The sequence below is a fragment of the Ictidomys tridecemlineatus genome, chromosome X (genome assembly GCF_052094955.1).
Source record: "Ictidomys tridecemlineatus isolate mIctTri1 chromosome X, mIctTri1.hap1, whole genome shotgun sequence".
Taxonomy (NCBI): Eukaryota; Metazoa; Chordata; class Mammalia; order Rodentia; family Sciuridae; genus Ictidomys; species Ictidomys tridecemlineatus.
This window is the reverse complement of record NC_135493.1, coordinates 72,079,972-72,095,527: the sequence shown is the minus strand read 5'-3', so window position 1 is coordinate 72,095,527 and position 15,556 is coordinate 72,079,972. Positions and strand designations below refer to the sequence as shown.

At 43.6% G+C, this 15,556-nt stretch overlaps 1 protein-coding gene across 1 annotated transcript in view; it reads right to left on the bottom strand.

Annotated features, from left to right (window-relative positions):
- The window catches only part of Stard8 (StAR related lipid transfer domain containing 8), a 77,456-nt gene that overhangs the window by 50,175 nt on the left and 11,725 nt on the right, over positions 1-15,556 (bottom strand). Inside the window, exon 2 of the mRNA XM_040282128.2 lies at positions 12,798-12,831. Within this exon, the coding sequence (XP_040138062.2) occupies positions 12,798-12,831 (34 nt within the window). The remainder of the gene's footprint in view (positions 1-12,797; positions 12,832-15,556) is intronic.

Here is a 15,556-nt window from a genome sequence, read left to right as displayed (position 1 = left end):
TCCTTTCCCCCCTTTACTTGGTTATCAGGGTCACTATCTCCCTGGGCAAGTGTCTTCACTTATCTGGGTCTCAGTTTCCCCATCTGAAGGAGGTTGGACTAAATGACATCTGAGAAGCTTTCCATATCTAACTTCCAATAGTTTTCTAACTGGTCCATTTAGAAAATTGAATCTTCTTGGCCACATCTTTCTATTATCTTTACACACACACACACACGTTCTTTTGGGGTAAGGAACTTCAAAAACATTAATTGAGGCCAGAATCTGAGGAACTGGTTGTCTAGTGAGGCACAGAGTGGAAACAAGATTTGCAGAATTTTCAAAATAACAAAAGTTCATGGGGACAAGGAGGCTTGGCCAGTGACCACTTGGTGGAGGAACAGAATTCTGCAAGCTAAGTAACTTCAGAAAAATGGTCCTCTCAGCCAGGTTTGGCTTCATACAAAGGCCAAGGAGCTGTGTGGCATGAACCCTGCAGGGGCAGAGCACAAGTTCCATTGCCCCCCAGCATCATCACCTGTCCATTCTGGACAAGTCAGGGAAACTAAGAGCAATGGGGACAGAGCCCCTGATGCGCCAAGGTTTCTGTTTCAAAGGTGCTTAGTCTCAAGTTGCAGAGACAAGTATGGAGATAAATAGGCCCCCTTGCAGGCTCCTAGATGCTTTCATCTCATTTTTCTTTTGCAACAGCCTGTGAGATAGTGAGAGAGGAACTGTTATCCCATTTACAGATCAAAGAGGACACAGAATTCACTCCAGCTGATCTGATCTCTCAGAGGCTCAACCCCAAGTGTTTAGACCCCAGGGCCAGTTCCCTGTGCAAAACATATCTGCATTTTCAGGAGCTTTGACAATACAAGATTTTTGGAAAGCTACAAAAGCAAACCAAACCAAAAACCCTCTTAACAGTGGTAACTCTGGAAAGGAAGAGTCAGGGGTTATGGGACTTTAGATCTTCATTTTATATGCAGATACATTGAGATTTTTACTCCGAGTGTGTATTTTTATTTTTATTTCATATGTGAAAGGAAATAGCCTGAACACAAGGCAGAACATGATCTTATAACATGTCTGCTATAAGACAGACACTCAGTATTCTGAGGATTCAAAAGAGGGAGGGGACAATATTTGAGCTGGGCTTCAAAAAATGGCCAAAGTCTAAACAGATTGAGATGGGGTGTGGGGAATTCGAGAATTCCAGAGACTGCATAAGTCAGCCATTTCCACTTGGCAGCTGTGGTTGACTTCTGGGACAACTGGCCTGCCTAGAAGGAATTCTTCCTGAACAATCAGGTACACATAGTGGGTAAGATTTCCTGTTTTCCTTCCTTTCCTCATTTTACATTGTGAGATACCTGGGCCAGAGTCCAGAACTTGGGAAACACCTGCTTTCATCCACATGGCTCTCACCTGGACTGTGATCTTGGTTTGCCTAGGACATGTCCGGCTGAGCCAGTTCAGCCAGGCGTAGGCAGAAGGAACCATAGGGAGCAGCAGACATCCAAACAGAAAGAGTCCCCAGCCTAGCACCCTCTCCCCAAACTGCTTTTCACCAGAGGTCAAGATTGGGTGTCAAACTATCAGATTGATGACATTTTTGGAAAATTACATTTTTCACAGTTTTTGGAAAATCAAGGCCAAACCCCTTTCCAATTAACGCTAGTAGAAACACAGAATGTAGGAGCTTGAAGGACCTTAAAGGTTACCCAGTTCAGTCCCTTCCTTTTAATGGTGGGGAAATTGGGGCCAAGACAGAGGGATTTACCCAAGGTCACAGAACCTATTAGCAGCCACGTCAACACATCCTGCCTGGCTATACTTAAGTCCCAGTGATGAATGACCCTTGCTGTGAACTGGGCCTTTTAAGAGGTGCTCATTGGCAGACATAAGAAAGACAGCACATCTGGTCTTTGGAGACCTGAGGTGTATGAGGCACATTTGATCTTTCTATCACTCCCCACTAAAGTTCCCCTCTGGCCTGCATGCTGCCTCCTGGAGTGGGGTGAGGCTCTGGAGTCAGCATTCAACATCTGCCCTCCCCATCCTAGAGGCCTGGGGCTCATTCCTGAGGCCTCAGCTCCTGTTTTTTAATCTTAAATCAGACTTCTGGACTGGAGAAAATGCCTCCTCCTTCCCCAATCCTACTTCCTGGGCTACTTGTCATGTTAATTTTATCATCATTTAATAACTATAGTTTTGGGGTAGTCTGTGAGATTATAGAGCATTCCCATCCCCTTCATCGAAGTTAGGTCCCAAACCCAGGAGTTCAGTATGTGGACTCCATTTTATTTTATTTATTTATTTTTGGTACTGGGGATTCAACCCAGGGGTACTTTATCACTGATTCACATCCCACTCCCTTTCTTTTCTTTTCTTTTTTTCTTTTTCTTTTTCTTTTTTTTTTTTTGAGACAGGGTTTCACTAAGTTACTCAGGGCCTTGCTAAGTTGCTGAGGCTGGCCTTGAACTTGTGAACCTCCTGCCTCAGCCTCCTGAGTCACTGGTATTACAGTTGTGTGCCACCATACTCAGCTGGACCCCCCTTTAAAATTGAGAGAACTGAGGTTTAAAGAGATGATCACATGGTTAATAAGTGACGGAGTTAGAATTCAGACCCAGAGGGCTGGGGATGTGGCTCAGTGGTAGAGCATTCATTCACCTAGAGCGTGCGAGGCCCTGGGTTTAATTCTCAGCACCACATAAAAATAAATAAATAAATAAACAAAGGTATTGTGTATAATTAAAAGAAATAAATATTTTTTTAAAAAGAATTCAGACCAAGAGAAGCGTGGATTCTCCAAACACTGAGTTATTTCCTGTGCACTAAGATTTGCCTTTTTGCTTGTTTCTTGGCAATGATGAATAGATGGATGGATGGACAGAGGGATGGATGGAAGAAAGAATTCCCAAGTGCTCTCTGTGGCTGGCTCTATATTAGAGGTTACAGAGAGAAAGGAAACAAGTTGCTACCCTCAAGAAGGCCACCATTTCAATCAGTGCTTCTTGCACCAAAGCATACCCAAATGACTGAACACAATGAATTCCATCTCCGCTCAGCTCCTAGAAGCTGGAGGAGAATCCCCTGAAGCCAGAAACAAGTAGGAGACTTTCGTCTTACAGGTTCTTGGAAACTTAACATGCTATTCCACAATAGGTCTATACTTCTTTTAGTATAAAATGTTAGTTTGTCCCCAGATCTTCTAACTAAAATAAGCTGTGGTAAGCAGATGCTCTTGGAAGCAACATACAGGAAGAGGTTCTACTTATCTCTGGCCCCAGGGGAGACAGTGGTATGGTTTTGTGTGGTGAACTTCTTATTATTCTGTGAAACTAAGATTTGGGTAAATAAGGCTATGTGTTCAGAAATGCCACACATGTGACATATGTACATGTGTGTGTATAGGATATCCAGAGATGGAAAGAGTTGATTTCTTTACAGGTACATGTGTTTCTCTGGCACCCAAGGACAAGTCACACTTCTAACCTGGCAACTAGCTGTGAACTAGGCATGTTCCTCAACCAGAAACCAGAACCGAAAAGGATTCCAGAGATCCTGGGAAGCTTCCTTCCAAAACACTTTTTTTCATTGGTCCTTCTAGCAACAGGGTAGGGAAAAAAGATGGCACCCATTTCCCAGTGATAGAGATGAGAGGGCAGAAAGCCAGGCAAACGCACAGCAGTATTATTAGGGGTGATGAAGTAGTTCTCCTGGGAGATACCTGGGCACTGACAAAGCACTTCCCTGCTTTTGTTGGGGTTCTGAAAAGAAGGAGCCAACACTTTATAAAGCCCAAATGTTGTTCTCCTGTTTGCACATTCTCTAATTATGTCTATTTTTATTTTTTGTTTTAAAGGAGGGCTCTGAGTACCAGTCTGCTTTGGTGATTCTCAGAGAAACAAGAAAGGGGGCTTGGATTCTCTCTTGGGCCATAGGTTAAAGAAGCAGGACATCTCTGGGGAGCCAGATATGGTGATAACAGCAGTGAGATCAAAGTATGACAGTTTCAAGTGGCGGATAGGGTGGGGGAAGGGCTGGAGATTCTGAAATGACTGACCCTCCCCTCCTTAAGAATCTCCTTTTGGCCTTTTTCTCTTTCCAAACCTTGAAGGGCTTTGTGTTTTGTTTTTAATAAAGGAGGCTGTTCCCTTCCCCTGTGGAATGTATTCCCTGAAATATCCTGCTCCAGGGACAAATGGACACAGGATTGGAAGCCTCTGTTCTCAGGAGCTCTACTTCCTATGTTTTCATTTTTCTTCTCAAAACGCAAACCAAACCAACTCTTCCTGTTTCTGGGTTTGGGATGTGGAAGGTCACACAGCAGGAACCCTCTAGCAAACAGGGCAGAAGGGGCCACTGAAAACTACCCCTTGGCTGCCCTGCCATGGGGGAGGGCTGTTTGAGTGAAATTCTGTCCTATGGAAAGCAAAGGAGGACAAGGAATGACACTCAGGTTATGGTGAGGGATCAGCCAGGCTTATGATACCAGTTTGTTCTCCTCTGCTTTGGCCCTATCCCCAGGAAGACCAATCCCTGGGCACCATGGAGCCTTCAGAGCTCAGTGACTAGTCTTCAGCCATTGGTTCCTGTTCATTGGGAATAAGGTTAAGGAAGTCATCAGGACTGTCATTCATATATATATCTCCAAGGGTCACTTAACCACTGAGCCACATCCCCAGCCCTTTTTATTTTGTATTTAGAGACAGGGTCTTGCTAAGTTGCTTAGGGCCTCGCTAAGTTGCTGAGGCTGGCTTTGAACTTATGATCCCCCTGCCCCAGCCTCCTAGCTGGGTATGGTGTGTGCCACCATACCCAGCTAGGACTGTGAGAAATTATTTTTAAGAGCTACAGTTTTCGTTTCGAGGAGGGACAGATTCTGGGCAGGAAATTGAAAATGAGTGGAACCTAAGTTCCAGTCTCCATTTTGTTATCCTCTAGCTATATGCTGTGGTGCACATCATTTACTTTCTTTGGGTTTCCCCCCAGCTGCAATGAAAGCATTGGTCCATATAATCTCTAAGGTCCCTTCAACCCCAGGAATTGGGGAATTCTAAATGCCAGCTGTCATAAGGAAGAAGGAGCACACTCCTCTCCTAAGACTCTAATGAGTTAAAAACAGGATCACTGGGTAGAATTTGTTGTAAGGTGAGGTCTCTCAACATAAAGTAGAACTTTCAACTGAGTGTAGAACAGAAAAGGCTTCACTCTACCTAGAAAGTTTGGTCAGAACCTGAGTGGGCACAGAGCGGGAATGGTATAAAAGTCAACCAGGAGCTGGGCATGAGTTGCACAAACCTGTAATCCTACTAACTCAGGAGACTAAGTTCTGAGGATTACAAATTCAAGGCCAGCAGGAGGATTACAAGTTCGAGGCCAGCTTCAGCAACTTTAGTGAAGCCCTGTTTCAAAATAAGAACTAAAAAGGGTTGGGGTATAGCTCACTGGTAAATTTCCTGTGGCTTCAATTCCTAGTACATAAATAAATAAAAAAACAAAGCCAGTTAGCAATTGAACACTAAACTCAAGCTATGATCTCCACCAACCTTCACTTCCATGTGGTAGGCTCCAGTCTCCACATGAAATCTCCATGGGACCTCCAAAAGGTAAAATGGATTTGGTTGAATGAAGTAGACATGAGATATCCCTCAACTTTGAACTCTGATTCCCCAGAATTTCTGGGGACTCAAGGGGTCCTTAGTATTTAGTTTGAAAAGCATTGATTAATATGGTACTTAATTGCCCTTCCAGCATAGAGATGGAGGGCAACCTCAAAGTTTTAAATGTTGGGTTGAAAATGTGCTTTACACGGATCTGCACCACTGGTTAGCACTATTGGGCCCTCAAGGCCCTGTCTTAAGACATTATATCCTCTGGAGCCAGTGGAGCTCTGTGTTGATCTATAATAACTAGTTCAGAGCTGAAATCATAGGGAAGAAAATCTTCTGAGAAGAATTCACCAGTCTGATTACCAGAAGTTCTTTTGCTATGCCATCAAAAATAAAAGATAGTCCTTGGCAGATTGATTGTTTATGTGAGGCCCTGTGCTTATTTCTGGGAATACAGGGATTAGTCAGATGTAGCCATTGTACAATAAGAGCTCATGGTCTATAGGAGAGACAATAAAGGAAAGAAGCCAACACAGAACAGTGTGATATGTTGTAACGGAGATATGGACATGATGGGAAGGGAACGGAGTCCGAGGGTGGCTTGAAAAGCCAAGATGAAGAGGGACTACCAAGAGAGTCCAATATGAGTGTTCCATGTTTGTCCAAGAACTAGTGTGTTGTCCCCTGGGGTTCGGAAATGTGGTGATGTGATGTGTGATGACCTTGAATACCAAAGCAAAGAAGTTGAACTTTGGTCAAAGGTATAAAACAGAGTTGTTGAGTTTTTGTTGTTGTTGTTTTGCAGTACTGGGGGTTGAATCCAGGGCCTTGTGCATGCTAAGCAAGTATGCTACCAGTGAGCTACACATGGCCCTAAAATCTTCTTTAAAAGAGAGAACTCTGGTAGCAATATGAAAGGTGAAGTGGTAGAGAAACCATAATGGTGAGAAAACTAGTTAGGAAGTAATAGAGACCATCCCTGCAACAGCTGCTTGGGCCTAGATAGAAGTGTGCATGACAATGTGGATGAATGATGGAGCAGATAAAACAGAGGGACACATTTAGGAAGCATTAAAAAGAGCTCTCACCAGGCATGGTGGTGCATGCCTATAATCTCTGTGGCTCAGGAGGCTGAGACAGGAGGATCACAAGTTTGAGGCCAGCTTCAGCAATTTAGGGAGGACTTGTCTCTAAATAAAATATTAAAAAGGGTTAGGGATGTGACTCAGTAGTTAAGAGCCCCTGAGTTCAATCCCTGGTACCAAATAGATAAACAAAGTCTCATGCACGTGATTTGGTGGCTGAATGGTAGCAAAAGAGAAAGATGGCAGAGTCCAAGTGACTCCCATGCGTCTAGGGTGGATGGTGGCACATTAACCAAGAAAGGGAATCTGAAGAAAGAAAGCTTCCAAAAGAATGATGAAGAGTTGCAATCTTTAGTGTTGAGTTTGAAGGATCCACAGGCCCTTCTGGTGCAAGTGTCCAGTAGCGCCTCCCAGGTCCTTTACAGACCTGGCATTTGACCTCGAATTCCAATTACTTCTTCATCTCCTGATCTTCTGGATAGTCTCAGCTTACAAAAATGGCCAGCTAGACTGTGCCTCAGTACATTTGTCTGTCCTGCATCTGTAAGCTGAGGCTTGAGTCTGGTTTGCATTCCTGAAAACAGGAACTGGCCACCTGGATTTCTCAGTCCCTTTGGCCCCAAAGGAAACCATTCACTATATGCCTCCACAGTTTTGGGAACCCTTTCCCCACCTCAAATAACATCTTGAAATTGCCCTTTCCACTGACCCTAACCCCCTCTGTTCAGCCTGACTTTTGGCAAAGACATAGGGGATAATATGGAGTCAAAGTGCAGAGGACCTGAGAACCTTCTAGTTCAACCTTCTCATTTTTCAGACAATAAAACCAAAGGCCCAGGGAGGGAAGGCAACTAACTCAAGGTCTCAGAATGAGTTTAATGGAAGGCATGGGTCTACATCTTAGGTCTCTCAACTCAAAATGGTTTTGCCTTGGCTGAATTCACCGTAGGTCATGGTTGAAAGATTTCCTGTCTCAAATAATAATCAATTCCAGATACATCCTAATTAAGTAAATTTTTATACTATTCCAAATTGTTGGGTAAAACATCTGTCAAATGTTTGATAAACCAATGTTAAATAGCCAGATGTGTTAAGAGTTAGTTATAAGAATGATTTGGTCTTTTTCAGAAGACAGGAAGCAGATCAAATTATTCTTAATTTTGATGATTTTCATGTGTTTAGTACTTTAGCCTACCGCCCTCTTGAGCCTTCGAAGTGACACCCAATAGCATCTTAAATGAATGCATTTAAATAAATAAATTTGTTGCTATTTTCTACCTTTTAAATAGGTCTTCCAAGGCCTTGGAGCTCGGGGGAGGGGTCTGGACAAATCTGGTGCAGAGGCTAAGCCTGCAGCCAGACAGGAGCCAGTTGGGTTTGGGAGCAGGGGCTCTTATTACAAGCAAAGTATTACCCCCTCAGGTCACCTCAGTCACTTCAGCAGGAGTCTGGAGAGAAGCCTTGAATGACTTTGGCCAACAAAAGGATCTTTGTGCTCTAGGAGCAAGGGCCTCAGGGAGGATCTGGCCCCAGTGTGGTGGGAAGGAAGGTCAGCAGCCCCCTCACCTCTCCAGGCGGCTGGGAAGGGGAGCTGAAGTGTTCAGCAGAACTGGTGTGCAAGCCAAGGAGTCACGAATTTCAGAGCAGCAAGATATCTTAGAGATCCTTTAGAGCAAAGTACTCATTTCATAGTTGGGGACATTCAGGCCCAAGGAGGGCAAGGGACAGGTTCAAGGTCACACAGGTGGCAAAAGGCAGAGCCAAAACTGGAACATACAGCTCCTGGTCACATGTTCTTGCTTCAGTACCTAAGAGGCAGTTTTGAATTGTGGGTTTTGTTTAAAGGAAGGGGGTTTCCTTAGGCTTCAGAAATCTCCATGTTAGAGGCACTTCGGGGTAGGAGGACTTGAAAGAAGCATGAGGAAATGCAGAAAGCCCAGATGCCTGAGTGGGGAATGTGCCCCTGAGGCCTGATCCTCCTCCTGACCTGCTGGTTCCTATTACCTCTAGCTCTATATTTTCCAGCGTTTGGTAGATATTAGTGTGGGATGATTGGGATGGTACATTAACATTTTGAATTGTGATGAATATCTATTTAATTTACTATGAATTTTAAAAAAAACTAACCAGTACCTCAAAACCTAATTACACAGCTATTACTGCCTAAACCTAGTATGCAGAAGGTCCTGGGTTTCATCCCCAGAACCACCAAAAAAGAAAAAAAAATTCTGAACTTGGTTTACAAATAAGTGAAGTTTGGGAAACATTGGATTTTTTTTTTCTTTTCTTTTCTTTTTTTTTTTGGTACCGGGCCTTGAACACAGGGGTGCTAAACCACTGAGCCAGATCCCCAGCCTTTTTTATATTTTATTTAGAGACAGGGTCTAGTTGCTTAGGGCCTTGCTAAGTTGTTGAGGTTTTGAACTCACAATCCTCCTGCCTTAGCCTCCAGGGCTGAACGCTGTGAATTTTTAGATAGACCACAACAGCAGAGCTCTCAAAGGTCATCCAGGTCATCCTCTGGGCCTGGGCAGCACCCCATATATTGAGTCCATTTGGACACTCATCATGCTGTCCTATAAGACAATGCCAAGAGGTCCCATGAGACCACCCTGCCAAGGTTTCCTCGGTCCATGGGACCACTAGGACAAAAGTCATACCATATCAGAGAAATCTTCCATTGACTCATCCTGATAGGAAAAATGATATATGCAAATTATATGCAATTGTCAACTGGAGTCAGTGTCTCCACTTTCTTGGTCTCTAAAAAGACCCTAGCTGGTTCTCTTCTCTGCCACTTGTGTTCTGCTATAGTGGCTCTTGGAAGCATGGCATGTAAGAACACAACAGATTCAGGGTTCAGATGTCAGTATGTAGGTTCAGAGAAGAGGAAGTCTCTTAGGATCATGGCACCATGTGTGGCACTGTCAACACAGGGTCCCCAACAAATGCTGATTCTACTGCCCCACTTTCCTGCCCCCGCAATCCCTGCTCTGCTCCCCTTTGTGCAGGCTGTCCTCACCTAACTCTCACTAGACTCAGGCAATCACAGATCCCTCTGCAGTCCCATCCAGCACAGCACACTTTCTTCCAAACCTCTGAACTCACTGAGGGCCCAAGAAGCTACTAATTGGTCACCTCTAAGAGGATTGCTAGATAGTTGAGGATCAGGGATGGGAAAACATTTTTATTTTTGTATCTCTTTAATTTTAAAGTGTATGAAGGCATCACCACTCAATCAATCAATAATAAAACAAATCAAGAGCTCTGCTCATTCCCTCTATGAAATCTCAAAGTCAATCACATTTGTTCAGCCTTTTGATGTTTTTAAGGCACTGTGTCTTATGACTCATAAGAGTCCCATGCAATAAGATGTGGACATCCCATTTTATAGATGTGGACACTGGTCCAGAGAGAGGAAGCAACTCTCCTGGACTCACACAGTGAATTTGTAATGATATTTGGGCCAAAATCCAGGTGCCGTGTTTCTCAATGCCTTGCTGCTGTGATTGCCACATCCACATAAAATCATCACTTCTTGCAGACTGTCCTCGAATAGGCCTGAGATAATGTGTTCATATGCCCTTAAATAGACATTTTCAAACTTGAACCTAAAGAAGGAGTAGGAAGACCAGTCTCATCGCAGCTTTGTAGGTGGCAACCTCTTCTGCCTGGTTCCACCCCCTAAAAGACACTCCTCTCTGCTCTAGGAGCCACAGACCCCTCAGCCATTGGGTGACCACCCTCCTGGGGTTCTACACTGGCGCCTCAGCCTGGCACAGACATTCTAATGAGGTAGCTTGGCAGCTGCAAATGCATTCGTCTGGGGGGGGGTCACTATTTCAGGGCCTGAGGGGTTTCTTTTTAGCCTTTGCAGCTGGTGTCTCTGAAATGGAGAAGTTTGTCCTTCCCCCAGTATGGGCGGCACATACATCTTGTACCCCCAGAGGTCTCTGATGCAAAGCAGGAACTGTGCTCAGCAAGAAGCCCTGGAATGGTGATGGGTGGGGTGGGGGTACTGAAGGAGCAGATGTATGCTCTATGCTGATCAAAGCAGTGTTCTGCTTCAAAATAGGTTCCTTCTACTGTCATGGCAATGCAAATAAACACCTCACCCCCGAGTTCTTCTTTTCTTTCTTTCTCTTTCATTTCTTTTTTTTTCTTTACTATTGAGGTTTGACCCAGGGCCTCACTAATACTATCCTATCACTGAACTACACCTTTGGCCCTTTTTTATTTTTTAATTTTTATTTTGAGACAGTGTCGCACTAAAATCACCCAGGTTGGCCTTGAACTTGTGATCTTCTTGCAGTCACCTCACAGTAGCTGAATTTACAGGTGTGTGCCACCATGCCTAGCTTTGTTTGTTTTGTTTCCAGGGATTGAAGCCAGAGTTGTATTACTAGTTTTATTCTCCAGTACTTTTTTATTTTTTTATTTTGAGACAGGGTCTGGTTAAGTTGCTTAAGGCCTCCATAAGCTGCTGAGGTTGGCCTTGAATTTGTGATCCTCCTGACTCTGCCTCCTGAGTAGCTCTCATTAACAAGCATGCACCACTGCACTGATTTGTCAGTTCTGTTTTAGAAGCCACCACCCAATAAATTCAAGGTCCTAAGGTAGAAAAGTCCTTGGGAATTTACCAGATCCCTGGTCTACCTCCTGGAAGGACTGTGCCCAAAACAGCTCCAACTACTTTGCATGGTCCTCAGGAATAAGGACCTTTTCCAGTACCTTCCCAAGATACCCTTGGCAGGACATTGGTGCCTCTATGTTTCAGTGCCCCTTACCCTAACTGCCACCTGGAAGCTATGATCACACAAGTAGTGACTTCGTCTTCATGAAAAATTGGAGCCAGTGAGTGGCTAGGTCAGGAGAGAGACAGGAGGTTGACCCCATGACCTCAGTGAAACATGGCCCGTGCCACGAGTCCAGCCATGGCAGCAAATGCTTCCCTGGTCAGGATCCTTCTTTTACTTCCCCAACCTGTCACCCTTCTCTAGACAACTGTGTCCTCCTTGAAAGAAGGAAGTGGCTCAGGGAGTGTTTACTTGCCCACATCCGAGTAGGACATCAGAGGGCAGAAGGCAGATAGGCAGTCAGGCCCATAGAAACTTGTTAAAGAGGAAAAAGAGGTTTTTTGTTTGCTTGTTTGTTTTGTTTTGTTTTGTGTCTCAGTAAGCTGAGAAAAACATGGTATTACAACTTTTTTTATCAGTGCACATTAATTGTATACAATGGTGAATTTCATTATGGCATATTCATAAATGCCTGGAGTATAATTTGATCAGCTTCACCAACTCCCCCCTACTTCCCTTTACTCTCCTCTCTTCCCTCCCACTTATTCTCCTCCTTGACTCCAATGGCTTCCCTTCTACTTTCATGGCATCCCCCTTTTTCTTTCTTTCTTTCTTTTTTTTTTGATATGGGGGATTGAACTCAGGGTCACTCAACCACTGAGCCCCATCCCCAGCCCTTTTTTGTGTTTTATTTAGACACAGGGTCTCATTGAGTTGCTTAGGGCCTCACTAAGTAGCTGAGGCTGGCTTTGAACTTATGATCCTCCTGCCTCAGCCTTCCCAGCTGATGGGATTACAGGTATACACCACCACACCTAGCAGGAAGGAGGAAATTTTTGACCTGAAGGCTACATTTATTCTCTTAGCCTAACTAATCTCTCGAAAACCTTCCAGATAAAGCAAGTTTTGGGAATATCAGAGACTCTTCCCTTCCTCTTTCACTTACCTGCTTCTCTTTCCCAATATATCTCCCACCAGTAATACACTTCCCAGTGGAAAGAAGGCATTTGAGAGCAAGGGAAGCACGTGGGTGCCTGTCACTTGCTGATAGCTCTAGAGGGAAATCCTCTCCTGGCTCCCAGACAAAAGCAAAACCTCCATCTGAGAAATGGAAGTTCTGCCTGGAACCAAAAGGCAGGGCCCCAAAAGAGACCAAGAAATGCCCAGTGGAGGGAGACAGAGAGGATGTCTTGAGCTTAGCATCTTAGGCTCTGGCTCCTGTCCCTAGGGGACCTGATCAGCTGGTCTCTAAGAACCACTGAGAAGCTTAGTCTCATTGTATGCTGCTTGTGAACCCCGCCTCACGCACTTACCAGCATTCTTCCTCGCTTGCATCAACGGGAAGCACTGCAAAGGAAACAGAAAAGAAGTCACGGCATTGGAGATGTAATGTCAAAACTGAAGGGAGCTTTAAAATCAGCACGTTCAATCAACCCATTTTATGGAAGGATAGATTGAGGAACACCGAAAAAGGAAAACAAAGTAAGGAGCAATGTGAATTCTAGAATCCCAGATTCCTGACTGCCTACTCCTTACTACTTCCTCCTATCCTAATGGCTGATTCCTATGGTTTATTTCCTTCTCATGGAATGGAGAGTGATCCTGCCAAGTTAGGGGACTAGATAGAGTCTGCAAAATTCACAATACCATTCTAAATCCTGACAGTAAAGATAATTCAAGAATCAGTCCACATCTGCTTGGCATATACTATCCTTGGTATAGCATTGACCATGCTAGAAGCAAGGTGTGCTGATGGAAATGGCAGTATTTAAACTTGGAAATAGTTCAAGGTCACCTTCCCCTATTTAATGATTATATGACACTGGACATAATCCATAACCTTTATTTTCTCATTTATTTTTTCAGAACTGGGGATTGAACCCAGGGTTGCTCTACTACTGAGCTACATTTCCAGCCCTTTTATTTTTTATTTTGAGACAGGGTCTCACTAAATTACCCAGGTTGGCGTTAAACTTGCCATCACCATGCCTCAGCCTCTAGAGTCTCTGGGATTACAGGTGTGTGTCTGGTGCCCATAACCTCTTGAGCCTCAGATTTTTTTAAAATATAAGATTAGTAGAGTAATAACCCTAACCTCACAGGTTTTGAGAGAAATTAATGTATATGAAAACACTTTTAAAAATGATAAATCACTTTTTAACTTCATTCAACAAATACGTATAGGGCATCAAAAGATATTTATAGGGCACCCTAGCATTATGCCTAATGCTAAGTACATATAGCAATCTAGACAGATAAGGACCTCATGGAGCCAAAACCTTATTGGGAAGGAACAAACAATCAATAAGCAAACAAAGACATAAAGGAATTTCAGGCACCACTGAGAACCAACAAGGAGAAACTTTAAAAAACAGGATGAGATAGAGAGTTATTGGATAAGGAGAATAGGAAGGTGGCCACAGGGGGTTTCTCTGAGGAATTGAACTTTGAACTGAGATCTGAATGACAAGGAGGAGTTGGTTATGTGAAAATCTGGATGCAGACTGTTCTAGGCAGTAGTTGAAGAGAAAGAGGCAAGAGTCAAATTCTGCAGAGCTTTGAAGGCCAGGATGTGGATTTTGGCTTTGATTCAAACATAGTATGGAGCCATTGGTGGGTATAGGTCAGGAGAATGGTAAGATTTTATTTCTACCTTAAAAAGATTACTCTGGCTGCAACATGTGGTTTGGATTATACAGCTAGAGCAGAAGCAGGGAGACCTGACAGGAGATTTAAATATTTTATTTTTTTATAGTGCTGGGGATGAAACCCATGGATTGGCATATGTAAGTAAGCAACTACTCTGCAACCCTAGCCCAGGTGTCTTCTGCCATAGTGCAGGTAAACAATGTTGGAGACTTGGGCTAAAATGGCAGTGATAAAGATGTTAAGTTAATGGTTAAGCAGGAATTTTATAAAAGGAAGGAAAGAAGGGCACTTCTTAGAGATAGAAGAATTTTCTAGGCCTATTCTCTTGTCTTTACACAGACAGCCTCTTTATCAACCTAAAGGATCAACAAAGTAGTTATCAGAGTATGTTTACTATCTCTTACCTTTGGAATAAGGACTGCCACACCAGGTATAGACACTTAACCACAATGTTTCCTCATCCTAAGATTTGTCTTGGCTTTAGATCACCCTAAAATGACTAAAGGTCAGGTCCACCCTTGAAAACCACACTTGTTCATAGGAAAGAGAAGGGATCAGAGATGGGCCCCTCGCAGTGTTCCCTGGAAAGGCCTTTGAGAGATGTTAGTGTGAGGGAGAAAGAAAGTTCTAGAATGAGCTAGGTATGAACCAAAAGAGACAGATATGAAAGTCTCAAACAAAGTTACAAGTTGGAACTAAGATACATCAAGTCAATATAATCCTTAGTGGTAGATCAAGGTGGAGGAAAAAAAAGAGAAAGAGTAAGCTGATGAAAGAGAAAGAGAAAGCTTTCTCCCCTGTGAGTTCCTAAATTGGACAGTTCTGAGAAATTAGGATATGAACTGATGATTGGGACAGACTGCTATCCTGAAGTCCTGCTGCAATCATACCAAATCTACTCCTCACCCATCCTACCAGCCCTACCCACCATTGGGAATGTCATAGTTAGGGATAGTTCAGAAGATAATTAGGTCTTAAATTAACACAGGGCTTTATGGGTTACAAATAAATGACTTCCTTTGACTGTCACAATCATCCTACATGGTAGGTTTTATTGTCCCCTTGTGGCACATGAGGAAAGCCAGGCCCAGATAAATGACTGATTTAGCCAAAGTCAAACAGCCAGTAAATGTCAGAGTCAAAATTATTCTTGAGGTCTACGGTGTCCCCAATTTTACTGCATCCCATTATTTCCTCTGGGGTCCAGGATAATTGGGTTGGCCAGGACCATTGAGTCCCACTCTGATTTTGGCCTTGATTTTTATGCTCTTTTGGTACCTAAAACTTTACAGGGGAAGAGGGGGCATGAATTTTTGTATCCAAGAATTCTGCCAGAGTAGAGGCTCTTTTTGTTTCCTGGTGTAGAACATAGCCCTCTCAGATTTGGGGGATTCTGAACCCAAGAACTAGAAGTTCAGCAGCT